The sequence below is a fragment of the Channa argus genome, chromosome 3 (genome assembly GCF_033026475.1).
Source record: "Channa argus isolate prfri chromosome 3, Channa argus male v1.0, whole genome shotgun sequence".
Classification (NCBI taxonomy): Eukaryota; Metazoa; Chordata; class Actinopteri; order Anabantiformes; family Channidae; genus Channa; species Channa argus.
In genome coordinates this window covers 5,869,036-5,882,277 of record NC_090199.1, presented here as the reverse complement: position 1 = coordinate 5,882,277, position 13,242 = coordinate 5,869,036, and the positions used below count along the sequence as shown (strand labels likewise).

The following is a 13,242-nucleotide window of genomic DNA, read 5'->3' as shown; positions in this document are numbered from 1 at the left end:
CAATAATAGCCAAACATCTACTACTACTACTACTTCTATTACTACTACACTGAAACAATGTGGTTTGTAATGTGATAAAAATTAGAAATCATAACAGAATTAGCGATAAATGCCACCACATTACGTGTTTACTTTATTTTGTAAGGTCATAACTATGGTATTATCATTTAAATGTGGAAATGGGATACTGCAGTACACAGGACTCAACTCACACAAGGGAAGATCACAGGCACAAATAACTGTGCTGTGATCTTCCTTTATTGCCACGAGATGGCAGGCCGGCTTCATTGTTTTTGTATTTTTGTTTTTGGTTGGTTTTTTTGGGGGGTTTCGTTTTTTTTGAGTGTGTGTACAGCTTAGGATCTTTTCTTTTGAGCTGTTAAATACTCAGCGCACGTCTTAGTTTAATTTTTGTTACATATGGAAGATCTCACAACTCACCAAGTGATTGGCTGGGATGGGTTACAGCCCCCCTGTGATCCTTGATAGGATAAGTAGTACAGACTATGGATAGAATCAGCTGATTTTATTTATTTATTTGAACATATTTATTATATGCAAAAGTAATAATTTCTGTGGTATTTCAAAATATAATAAGATGACTTTCCATCGTAGTGTATGTGATCCATGTATTATGATGATGTTGCTTATAGTGTCCTAAATGTATGATGACCTGTGATTTCATTGTTTGCTCTGTATGTTATTGTCATTTATCCAATGGCTCATGTCAGATTCAATACCTACTCAAATGTACGAACATCAAATATTCTGTTGCCAATGTTCGGGATGCTACGTGCAAAACCACACTGTTAAACACTCTTGACTTCTGCTTCCAATAAACGTTGCACTTGTCAAGTCGGCATAAGTTCAAAGGATCTCATCTCAAAATAAAAGGGTCTAATTTGCAAATTAAACGAGACTGAACTGGCGTTTAGGTCTTAAATTTCAGCACCAAGTGATCGAGATGATTTCTATCGAAATGAACTGTGCTGACACCGTATGAGTTTTGGTGCTTACCTCACCATTTGGTTTCAACACTCACTTCCTGGGCTTTGCTGTGTTTTGCAACCAGGTGTCATTGTTCGAGCACATTTAAAAAACTTTCCCTGTCATTTCCTCTTGAAAGTTTAACCTTACAAATATGGAGGGTTCACTAAAAATCTCTTATCATCGACCCAGAAATGACAATTACAAAGCCATTATTTGTTTACGTAATAATGCTTTCCTGGAGTTTTATGCTGCACCATTGCTGCCGTTTGCTCCTTTTCGCATCTGTTAAAGGTAAATAAAAAGTTACACTCCTTGCTTCTTACATTCACAAGATTAGAATTTGACCAGCTAATCGTCCCTGTAAACATCACTGTTACCCAGTACATTTAATACTGGTATTAATTTGTAGGAGTGCTTTTCTGACTTCCTCATTTGGATTGATGGGGAGGAGCCGGGGTTAAAACACAACACCTACTTCATTCAAGCATCACTCTGCGGAGCCACCCTGCATATTTTGAGATCTTGACTTCACTGTACCTAATTTTTTCTTGGATATAAATGACTGATTGCCAAATGGGTAAGATCCGTTTTACTCTTCACTTGTCATATTTTGGATCTTATTCCAGATGCTCACAAAGACTTAAAAGCCTCAGTGGCATTTTATTGATTTGTTTGTTTACTTGATGTGTTGTTTAGTATTCAAAACTGAGGAATATCAATATGAATATGTTGTATGATGTGTCATTCGCCTGCATACACTGTGTAAACACATTTATTCCTATTTATGTTTATTGATCTACCTTGTCAGAGTAAAAGTACTTGACCTTTGTAATAATGAGCCCTAATTACTGGTTATTAACATGCTGGCCCTCGTTATACGTTATATGAAGGAGTGTACAATGTTATTGTCAGGTAGAGAAGGGAAGAAACACACATACTCAGAACTCAGCATACATCAGCTATAATAATACATAAACACAAGTTGTATTTGAATGGACACTGACACCGTCCAGGGTTGGAGGACATTTGCCGTCAGCTCGTTGAACAAGGGCTATAAAGGGAGAGTAGGGAACTGGAAGTCCCGTGGTCAGATCATTAACAGCAAACAGCTCACAGATCTCTGCAGAAAGTATCGGCAGTTAGCAGTTGATATTCAGTGTTTGTTTTGCACTGAAGATGAAATCTGACATGTTGATGTCTCTAAGTGTAAATGGATTGAGGCGGCACTATAAAAGACATCCTCCCAGGTCGGGCTTCGAGACATCTTGCATTGTAAAGATGGCTCTGTTGTAATTCTGCTCTCTATAAATAAAACTGGAACTAGTAGCTGAGACGTCGCTGTGTATACACACACAAAAAAAAAAAAAAAAAAAAATGCAGATGTGCATTTATTTTTGTACGTTTTTTGACTTTCAGAAAATTTAACCTGCCTCCTAACGTTACCAAAGTAACCAAAAGATGATGACTGTACTGTTAAGGTTATGACATCAGTTTGCAGTCGCAACTGATGTCCGACAGTACGTTTTCTTGCAAAAGACAGAATTAACCAACACACTGTCACTATCATTTGTGCAAAAATTGTTTTGAAAATGAACCTGTGGTGGCAAAGTGATGCAGAGGTTACTACGGTTGCCTGAAAGCCATGAGTAGAGGTTTGGTCTATGTGCTCTCGTCGCGCCTGCTTGAGTTTCTACAATCAGATATTCATGTTAATTGGCGAGTCACAGTTTCCCATGGGTGTAAGTGTGAATTTGAATTGTCTGTCTCTATGTGTTGGCCCTGTGACAAACCCGTTACATGATTAGAAGTCTACTCCAAATCTCGCTCAATGACATGCTGCGATTTGCTCCGCCCCATCTGAAACCCTAACTAGATCCATCCACCCATTATCTTTAACTACTCATCCTCTTCTGGGTCGTGGGGGCTGGAGCCTATACCAGCTGTCATAGGGCGAGATGCAGGGTCCACCCTGGACAGGTAGCTAGTCTATCTCAGGGCCAGAGAGACATACACACTCACATTCACACCTCCAGGCAATTTAGGGTCATCAATTACTCTAACATGCCTGTCTTTGGACTTTGGGAAGAAACTCAAAAAAAGCATGTGGGAGAACATGCAAACTCAACACAGAAAGGCTGCAGGTGGATTCAAACCGAGGACTTTTCTAGTTGTGAGGCAGCGGCACTATCCACTCGACCCCCGTGGCGGCGAGGATAATAGATGTGTAGATGAACGCGAAGGCTCCAACTGCCCTAGGAGCACAAGTACTGTATGCATCAGTCCAGGAGAATGTCCCAGTTCACTTATGCAAAAATTGGCAAGTACTACTAATAAAACCATTTCCTAAACAGAACCCCTCTAAAAATCCAAGGAGTTGCCAGTTGATAACAGGCTTGAGAATGAAAAAAAAAAAAAAAAAAAAAAAAGCCATGTGAAATACAGAACAGAGCCTTCATACAAATTGAGGAAATAGTCAAGCTGCTCAGGTATCATATTCTACAGTAATACCATAACTGAAAGCAACAGGTTGGGACACACAAAAAACTACAATTTCTGTCACAAGCGTGGATTTTTTTGACATCCACGACACCCCGCATCTTCTCAAAAGTACTTCCGAAAGTCCCCCCCGTCTACGAGTGGTGGCTTACAGGTGTGAACGGAACCAACTCTGATGATGACTTTCACTGTACAATATCAGTTAAGATCAGAGGTATAGATTCTAAAAGTGTCTTCCTCACCAAACACCAAGCGTACGTGACTGTTGTTGGAAAGAATTAATAGTTGTGGAGGTAAAGATCTTACAGTGTGGGTTATTGTTAGGTAACTTAGCAACTCTTTATCATCACTTCTTAAGTAATTGATGACTATGAACTCCTTTTCTTATGGAAAGTATGACTTTTTAATGCTTCATACATCACTTAGACATAGATTATTTGTGCAAATGTAAACAGACAGGACCCTGCTCATTTAGTTTTGCATGCTCATGTCTGAATTAGGGTTTTTTAAGAAATGTATTCATGGCTCCGATGCGGTGACAGATATTCTTAATGAGAAAACCACAACACCTGACTCACATATCTTCCAGCGACAGCTGTAGCTATCATCTCTGAATCCACTGATACTGTGTGTATTTGTATACAGAGTTTTACATTATATTGTAGAAGGTAGATCGACCTTGTGTACAGTTCACAGAAAGGAAACCAAGCTTGGTTTTGTTTTTCTCAGCTTGTCTAATCATTTCAAATATGAAAATATTCTTCATTCCCTTTCTCCACCGACACAGCGTGGGTGGGTTTCCACAAATCTTTTGACGTCTCAAAGGAAACTCTAAATTATTAATCCCATCAGAGTAGATTGTGTCAATCTTGAAACCAAAAGTCACGATGTAAAAAAAAAAAAAGAGACCCGGCCAACAGTTGCAAGTGGAAGCCGAACTCTGTTTAATGCCACTTTTTCCTTTTTAAACAGTTTCCTCGGATTTCACGGCAGAGGAGAAGATGGAGATTGAGAGTATTAAGACGCACAAGAAAGACCTTCTGGATGATATCCAGGTACTTTAACGAGCAACAGAGGCTCAGTGCTTATGTATTTATCTCATTCATTTTGACATTCATCGTAACTTGTCCTGCCCTTTCATCGTGGAAACAAACATTAAAGCCGTGTCTTTCCTCTTCCCTTTCCAGAAGTTAAAGATGGAGATCGACAACGTTATGGCGGAAATACTCAGCTTTGAGTCTTCAGAGGAAAAGTACGTTTCAAAGAGTAACTACACAATCTATGTTTTGTGTTACAAATACGCATAGCGACGCTCCTCTACTAGTTGAAAACCCAGATGTTTCAATTGATTTACTACTGAGCTGATCTGGTGGCAGGCAACATATTGGTGCCAACTCTGTGGCACCAAAGTGGCCTTCGTGAAATTTCTTCATGGGCCGCAGTGGACCTTGGGAAAGTTGACACATACAGTAAGGCCCCACCTAGCCAACCCACTCCCCCTCCTCTACATTCCAGTGTCGGCCCGTAACGAGACGTTACGTGGGCCACAGTGGTTGTTCTCACCACACTGCCCGCCCCTGGAGGGGATAAGTCCTCCACCTGAAAACAGAAAAAAACTTTCTGTGGCATAGAGACACTGTACCATGTGTCATTGTCTGGTCTCCTTCATCCCACATAGACACCCCTCCTTCCCCCAGCCCCCACTTCATTAGCATTCAAAATCATATTGTTGGTGGACCTGACTCAGACCCGGTTTAGTTTCTCTTTGAGCAACCTGGGAATGCGTGTCTTCTTGCTAAAACACCCACTAAGTCTTCTTTCTTACTGTAATTTTTAAATGTCATACATTTATGCTTTAGTTTCAGTGGTTTTCTAAGAAGTAGGACCCAACTAGTAAGCGTCTCCTCCACTACAATTTAATATACCATTGTATTTCTTTATACGTTGCCATTCCAAATTTTAACGACGCGGTAAGACACTGTGAAAAACCTGTTAATGTCCCACACACAACCCTCTGAGATCGAACAAACAAGACAAAAGAGCTTCATTAAAATGCATTTGCAGGTAAACACAATTTGGCATTTCGGTCGCTCCGGTGTGTTGTTGTGTCACATAGAGTTTTCCTTATAAAGATTTTGCTAATGGCTGGTTTTTTGGTTTTTTTTTAGTAAAGGGAAGCTTCTGTGAGAAAATAAACTGTGTGGCCGAGGTTAGCGGTGCATATAGGCCACTGTTTTAGTATAACACGCTACCACAAAGTACTGTAAGATGCTCCAACATCATCATACAATTTTTTAATAAATGCACATTTTAACTTTCATCAAGGGAGAATTTGTGTCTGTATTAGTTCTAGCTAAGTCAAATCAGTAAACGGATTCATCAAGAGACTACGTGCTTCAAAAGGCTTCGTGATTGCTCATTTGTCACTTTCCCTGCAGCAAGACAGTAGAGAAGACCAAGCAGTTCTCCAATGGGAAGAAGAAGTTCAACATGGACCCCAAAAAGGTGTGTTCACAAGTGTGTGTGTGTGCATGTGAGCCTGCTGATTGTCTGTTGAGACACAAATCGACATGAAGTTAACATGGTTTAACTAAAACCACTTGGTCAACGTACGACATATTTAAAAAGAACCTTTTTGTCTTCTCGAAGGGTTCGGTAATAACTGTGTCTCTAAGCTTATTTTTAAACGAGCACCCTCCGCGAACAGCTCTTCTTTGTCTGTGTGTGGACTTCCTCTCAGCAAAACCACACTGAAGCTGTGAAATGACATCGACACAGGCTCAGAGTTTCAGTGGTTTCAGTGGCAGGTCAAGGTTGTCACTGTCAAGTTTTTTTTGCAACAACAAAATTCAAAGTAAAAGCATGAGCACTTTTGCTTACAGGAAAATAAAGAAGAAGCCTGCTCGGAAGTGATATTAGTTATAATTGATATACCTGTTTGAATGCAAAAAAAATTTGGCACATTTTGCACAATAACTTACAAACTATTGTGAACATGCCTCAACAAGACAAATTTGAACCTATTCGATCATCCATCGAGCTGCAAGGGCGGACTGTTTCGACAGCTGCTCCCACAGCGGAACATATATTACATTGCAATTCCTTTTCCTTTAAACAGCAAATACATTTTCATACGCCTTTCCTCTCCAACCTCTGTGATAGAGGAGAAAGAGGAAGAGAAATTGGTTTTAGGAATTGGGATTACAGAAGCTGAAAGCTTTGCTCGGTCTTACCAACAAAGATGAAATCATCACGAAACAAAAGCACATTTAGCCACAGCTCAGATGGAAGTGTATTTCTGAAGCACTATGTCATAAAGTAAAAATGCTACTTTGCTTTGCATGCTGAGCTCGAGTTGCAGACGACGCACGTCCGCAGCAAACAACAGACTCATGTGCATCTGTGTTTTCATGCAGGGTATCAATTACCTGGTGGAGAGTAAACTGCTCGACAGAAGCGCTCAGTCCATCGCTGAGTTTCTCTACAAGGAGGACGGACTCAACAAGACGGCCATAGGAGAATTTCTTGGAGAAAGGTGAGACAAACGAGAGAGTGGACAGTAGTGGGTATGAGAAAAAAAGTAGACGGAAGAGTCCATTGTGGATTCAGGACAGAAAGAAGAGGCAAATGAGTCGGTGAAGGACGGAGAAAAGAAATAAAAAATGATTAGTGATTAGGAGGAAGGGGATGGATGGAATGTGAAAGCCCATTGCAACAAGTTGAATAATTTCTTCTGGTTTTCTTCCCCCCTTGTTCTCACAGGGATGAGCTCCACCTCCAGACCTTGAAGGCCTTTGTGGATCTGCACGAGTTCTCCGACCTCAACCTGGTCCAGGCCCTCAGGTGAGCTTTTTTTTTTTTTTAAACTTACTTTAAAATCGAATCAGAAATCGACACACTGTAAAAGACGCGATTGGATTGAAAATCCTTCGCCACTGTTTCACCTCTGTTAGCAGGTTAAAGTGATTATTTACATTAATGTGGATGTAACTAGAAATCCAGCCTTTCCAACACCACGTCATGTGGTTGACTTTAAGTTTCTCAACAGGAGCAGTATTTTTCTAATCCAACATAACTTTTTTTAAGTTTAAGCCTGTACGTTAAGAACCTCATGACGTTTTGACACACAAAAAAGTAACTTTCAGACGCACTGTTTGGCCATAAAGACAATCAAATAAATAAAAGCCAACGTGATCATAATATCACAACCATCGTCTCTTACTATTTGTTGCATCATATGGAACTAAATCTCCCTTTTGGGAAAATACAGTATCACAAGATTTAGCTGAGGACACTCCTACTGCTAATACTGAATCAGAAACAGTCCTACACTGATTTATGTTGCATCCACTGTTTATACGTGGAGCAAGAACTTATATTAAGTATAAAGAAATGCATGCGATACATTTTGTGGTGTGTGAATGTGTCACACAGACAGTTCCTGTGGAGTTTTCGGCTGCCCGGTGAAGCCCAGAAGATCGACCGCATGATGGAAGCCTTCGCCACGCGCTACTGTGACTGCAACACTCATGTCTTCCAGTCGACCGGTGAGCTTCATTTAAAACACGCACGTGTCATCTTCCTCTCTGGAGTGCGTGTGTGGGAAAATCTGTGTGTTTGTGTGTGCGAGAGTCTTGACTATCCACTTCTTTGTGGTTTTTCTCAGAGTTTCTCTTCGTGACTTTAACTATTATTGTTTTTGTATGTGTGTGTGTGTATGTGTGTGTGCATGCTTTTCTAACTCCAGACACATGCTACATCCTGTCTTTTGCCATCATCATGCTGAACACCAGCCTCCACAACCCTAATGTGAAGGACAAGACCCCTCTGGAGCGTTTTATCTCCATGAACAGAGGGATCAACAATGGAGATGATCTGCCCAATGATCTTCTCTCTGTGAGTCCAAAATACACATGGGGCAGTTACTGTCCATCCGAAATAGTGAACTTAGTTTAGTAGTTTAACAACACAGCCGGTCCCTGAACCAGTGTTGTACATCATTAAAGATCAACTTTGTTTTGAAGAAACTTGGAACAAAGATAAACTATACTGTAACCACAAAAAATAATAATAATAAAAATGGAAAAATATTTATTTATATTGGATTTCTGAACCACTCTCCTCAGTAGACCACCAATTACAAATTTACTAATTGAAAAGAAAATAATGCATTTATCTGGGAGCATTTTCAGCTGCGGGTTAATCCACATTTTAGGCATCGGAGCAAAGAGTATTTGGGACTGATTTGTGTTTATTACAATAGGATGAATTCATTGTTTGTTTTGTTCTTTTAAATTGATTTTTGAGCAATAAATATGTTGCCAGCTTGGATTTGTCGAAACCCAATTAGTCTTGTTTCATAGAGTAAAATAGACTCGATCTATTTTGATGAAAGATTCTTCTCACTCACATGGGTTTAAATCTGCACAGCATAAGCTTTTTGAAGTGTGCTAGTAAAGGGCTATTTGCGTTCGAATTACTGACTCACCATTTGCAGAACATGCAAACCTGCAGTGTAAAAGTGCTGGATATGAAGTTTATTCAGTGACTCATTCTGCGTGATTTAAAGCCACAGGATGTGACTTTTCCTAATATTCTTCGGTAGAGATGTGCCCACATCTGTAAAAACGCTTCAGCGACCAGATAAGCCAGGCAGCAGTGCGGAGAGGTTTTTTCTAAACCGATCAGGAGCTCCGTTATTTAGGTTTCTTGTAGCTTTGTAGCATTAGCATTTATCGTAGTCGAGTGATTCATTCCTGATTTGCTTGGCAGAGCATCAGGGAGCAGGGAGAGGGAGGGAGCAGAATAGGTTGATTATCAGCGTCCTACCGCCACCAAAATTGCACATTGGATCTTAAATAAACGCGGGTTTCACTGATTGGAATTCCAGCATGGACCTAGTTCTATTTTAGTCAAATTAGACACACACTGTTCACTCAGTGTGGATACGAAGGCGGCAGTACAGTGGCGATGTTTAGAATGTTTAGAGTTTCCTCTGATTATTAGCGCTTTGGTAGCAGTATTTGATGTTTTTTTTTTACTCCTTTCCCTTCAGAAACTGTATGAGAGCATTCGTAACGAGCCTTTCAAAATCCCAGAGGATGATGGCAATGACCTGACTCACACCTTCTTCAACCCTGACAGAGAAGGCTGGCTGCTGAAACTTGGTAAAATACCTCAAGTACCACGTACTTAATGAAGCACCTTGATGTATTTAGATACCAATCTTTAACCTCAATGAAGCTTCTGGGTTACATTACATCTACCTTAGTTGCCATACATAGGGTTTAACAACAGGAAAGTAAAGAGGAAGCAGTAAGAAATTTACCCAATATTGGAGTATACACTTGTTGTGTTGTGCACATGCTTGCAAACCACGCAACGTCATGGGTAGGTTAGGTATTACTTCACTCAAATACTCGATTTAGATTTTAGTTAGTTTAATGTGTCGTAGAAGTTACACAAATGCCCAGTACTTTTAGAGCATCTTACAGTATTAGCAGAATAATAGTGGTGTAATAGATAAAAAAAAATTAGGTAATACGGGCGAATCTAGAAATAGCAGGGTGATACTTTCACGGCAATGGGCAGTGATTTTCTGGGTTTACGCTGCAATAAGTTTATTATGTTGAAAAATATAGAAAGTAATACCGTGGTAATAACGAGGTAACAGCAATGGCTACATCGAGAGCAATAGCAGGCAAAGACTCTATGGAAAAATAAAGCGGAAACCAAACAGCAAAAGTTACTGTTTACTGTGTTACTGAGCTGTACATTAGGGTCAACTTTCGAATGCTTGTCAGTTTCAACTGAATCAGTATCTCCCTCGATCAAAATCTTCATTTGTTGCCGTTTCTGAATTTCAGGAGGCAGAGTGAAGACGTGGAAGAGGCGATGGTTCATCCTGACTGATAACTGCCTCTACTACTTCGAGTTCACCACGGTAACACTGCTCTTTTTAACTCACACTACCTTTCAGTGTATTGCCAGTGTTGAGTAGAAAGACCGCGCAATGAGTCGTATCTGGTTAGCTTGCAACCTCTGACACTGCAGCCAGACCTTAAATATAGTGGTGGCTGATCAGAAAGCACTCACAAGCTTTTTCTTGAAAGTCCCGGGTTCCATCTCAAGACATTTTCTAGGCCAGAAGACAAAGCCAAAAAAACCAAATGAATGCGCGTTATCATTAAGGTGAAAGGCAATGTGGGCCCTTAATAGCTAATTTTTTATTTGGCCTCATGACTTTCTCTTTCTTCTGGTTCCCTAAATTTCAGGACACCAGTGATATTTTACTTTCTGCCTTTTCGCCCTCCCGATTATCACCCGACTCAATCCATCTCTGTATAATCTCTGTGCAGGATAAAGAGCCCAGGGGCATCATCCCACTCGAGAACCTCTGTGTGAGAGAAGTACCGTATCCCAGAAAACCGGTAAGAGCCCATCAAGCTTCGTCTTCTGTGTGGACTAACATGTTCTAAAAGCCGGTTGAAGTGAACATGGTGATTTTGTGTGACTACATCACGCAGTTGATAGATAGATCAAGAACCTCACGGAAAGAGTCATAGGTTGATTGAGGTATTTCGCTGTTGTCTAGTATTGTCTGGAGCTGTACAACCCAAACAGTCGAGGCCAGAAGATCAAAGCATGTAAAACAGAGACGGATGGTAGAGTGGTGGAGGGAAAACACCAGTCGTACACCATTTGCGCAGCGAGCGCTGAAGAGAGAGACTCCTGGATCGAGGCCATCAGGTCAGTCCACACACAATCGCATACATAGAGAAATTCATACGTAGCAAATATGAAGACACATCAGGATTATGAAAGTCTTTCCTATAGCTTTGCAGACCATTGCAAGGTTATCATTCACATTTTAGCATCGAAAGGGTTAACTCTCCTGTAGATCTTATCCAGAGGAAAACCACTGCCTCACTTACCTGTGTGTGGTTTGAGCAGTATAAGAGTGGTAAACATCTGCCGACTCCACCCAACATCACAGCTGGGCAAAGAAAGGTGTGGTCTTGTTCTGCTTCAGACCACATCCACATGCGATCAGATCTTGTGTTATACTGTAGTAAAAAAAAAACAAAAAAAGTGTGGTGTTTATGCAGGATGTGAAAGGAGCACATGTTGACTATTAGCTGGCAGTTAGTGCGACGTTATTATGTTGCATTTGGTATTATAATATGTCTGTCTGTAACCTTTGAGGAGCTATGAATTCCCCAGCCCCTAACCTAGTTCTGTCCTCACAACACAGACATGTCCTCACCACAATGGTTCAAAACTGTAAGACTGTCACATTAGCCTTTTCATAATGACTGTCTACTTTACACAGAGCCAGCATCACCAAAGATCCATTCTACGACTTGGTCTCCGTGCGCAAGAAGAAGGTGATAAACCAAGTGCCTCAGGACTAAGTCGACCCCACCCCCCGCACCCCTTTCAGTGGGGTCAAACACTCCGCAGGACATTTCAGTGGTTGGGCCAATGGACACTGAGACTGGACCAACAAAAAAAAAAGAACTTCTCCTTCTACTTCTCTTTTTTACCAACCAGGCTAAAAGGTGTCAAATGTGACAAATGTTGAGTCATTTTCATTGCTCTCTTCATGAGTGTGACAAACCACAGAGCGTTTGTCAGCAAGATGGTGTCGAAAAACTCAGTGTTTTGTCAGTTTATCTTTGTCAGATTTGGGTTTTTTTATTTTTTTTATGTTTACACAATTGAAGAGGAAAAAGTGGCTGCGTATGGACGTCACTTTTTTTTCAGTTGCCACGAGAAGCTTTTTGACAGGTCAATGTCCGGTGCACAGAGTTTAGAGTGTAGGGTTGGGGAGACAAGACGGGCTATTAAAAATAGCTGCTTTCATTCTCAGCAGCCTCACAGTTCTCACAAAGCTCAGAAATGGACACCTACAGCGCACAGAAAGTAACAACAAACAGCTTTGCGTCTTTCCGGTGGGTCATTTCCAGCTTCAAACAAACAAACAAAAAAAAGTTTTCTTTTTTTTTGACATACTTTTGTTTGTACATATGTAAATTAAAGTTTTTTTATTTTTTTATTTACTAGTTTTAGTTTCTTATACTTTATAGAGTGATGCAGGATTTGTATTGAAATGCACTCCAACATCATGTCATTTAAACCTATCGTGCAATATGTGGGATTTTGTTTTGTTTTTTGTTTGATAAATGCAATGTATACACTGTAATATTTGAAAAGGTCGTATTTACTGTATGCTGTAGAATTTAGCCTGTCAATTTAAGGATGTGTTATCGTGAAATAATTATTTAATAAAAGTATTCAGGTGTCTTTTGACGTTTAAGACTGGATCTGGTTTGGGTATTAGGGAGTAAATATGACAGCTGTGTTTTCAGTCGAATGCACACGAACCCTTTAGGCCACACCACTTCCTCATACTTGCTTTATCTATCTCTCTGCTACGCTTGGCTTACATCCTTGCATGTGCTCATCCTTTATGTGAAGCACCCAAACCACCTTTGTTAGTGGTTTAGGTGCTTCTTCTAATTTTAACTATTTTAGTAGAAGGTGCAGCTGATGTGCAGCTTCCCGAGTCCTTCTTTGTTGTCTTACAAACATCCTCTGCTCGATGTTACAATGTGATTCAAAGTACATGTGTTGTGCTGTGTGTTATGTGCTGCAGTTTGTTAACTTGCAGGTTGACTGTATGCTGCTGCTGCTGTTGTTGTTTGCACTTCCTGATTTGTTAGCATCCTCACGCGTGACCACATCACTGAATGG

The 13,242-nt window shown here is 40.4% G+C and overlaps 1 protein-coding gene across 1 annotated transcript; it reads left to right on the top strand.

Moving 5' to 3' along the window:
- The first annotated feature begins 1,435 nt into the window (after nt 1-1,435).
- Nucleotides 1,436-12,805, top strand: cyth4b (cytohesin 4b). The gene is made up of 13 exons (XM_067498181.1): nt 1,436-1,567; nt 4,459-4,541; nt 4,674-4,738; nt 5,925-5,991; nt 6,903-7,021; nt 7,249-7,329; nt 7,921-8,033; nt 8,234-8,382; nt 9,542-9,653; nt 10,353-10,429; nt 10,845-10,916; nt 11,081-11,235; nt 11,819-12,805. The coding sequence occupies exons 1-13, from the start codon at nt 1,549-1,551 to the stop codon at nt 11,898-11,900; spliced, it is 1,194 nt and encodes a 397-aa protein (XP_067354282.1). The 5' UTR covers nt 1,436-1,548; the 3' UTR covers nt 11,901-12,805.
- The last annotated feature ends 437 nt before the right edge of the window (nt 12,806-13,242 follow it).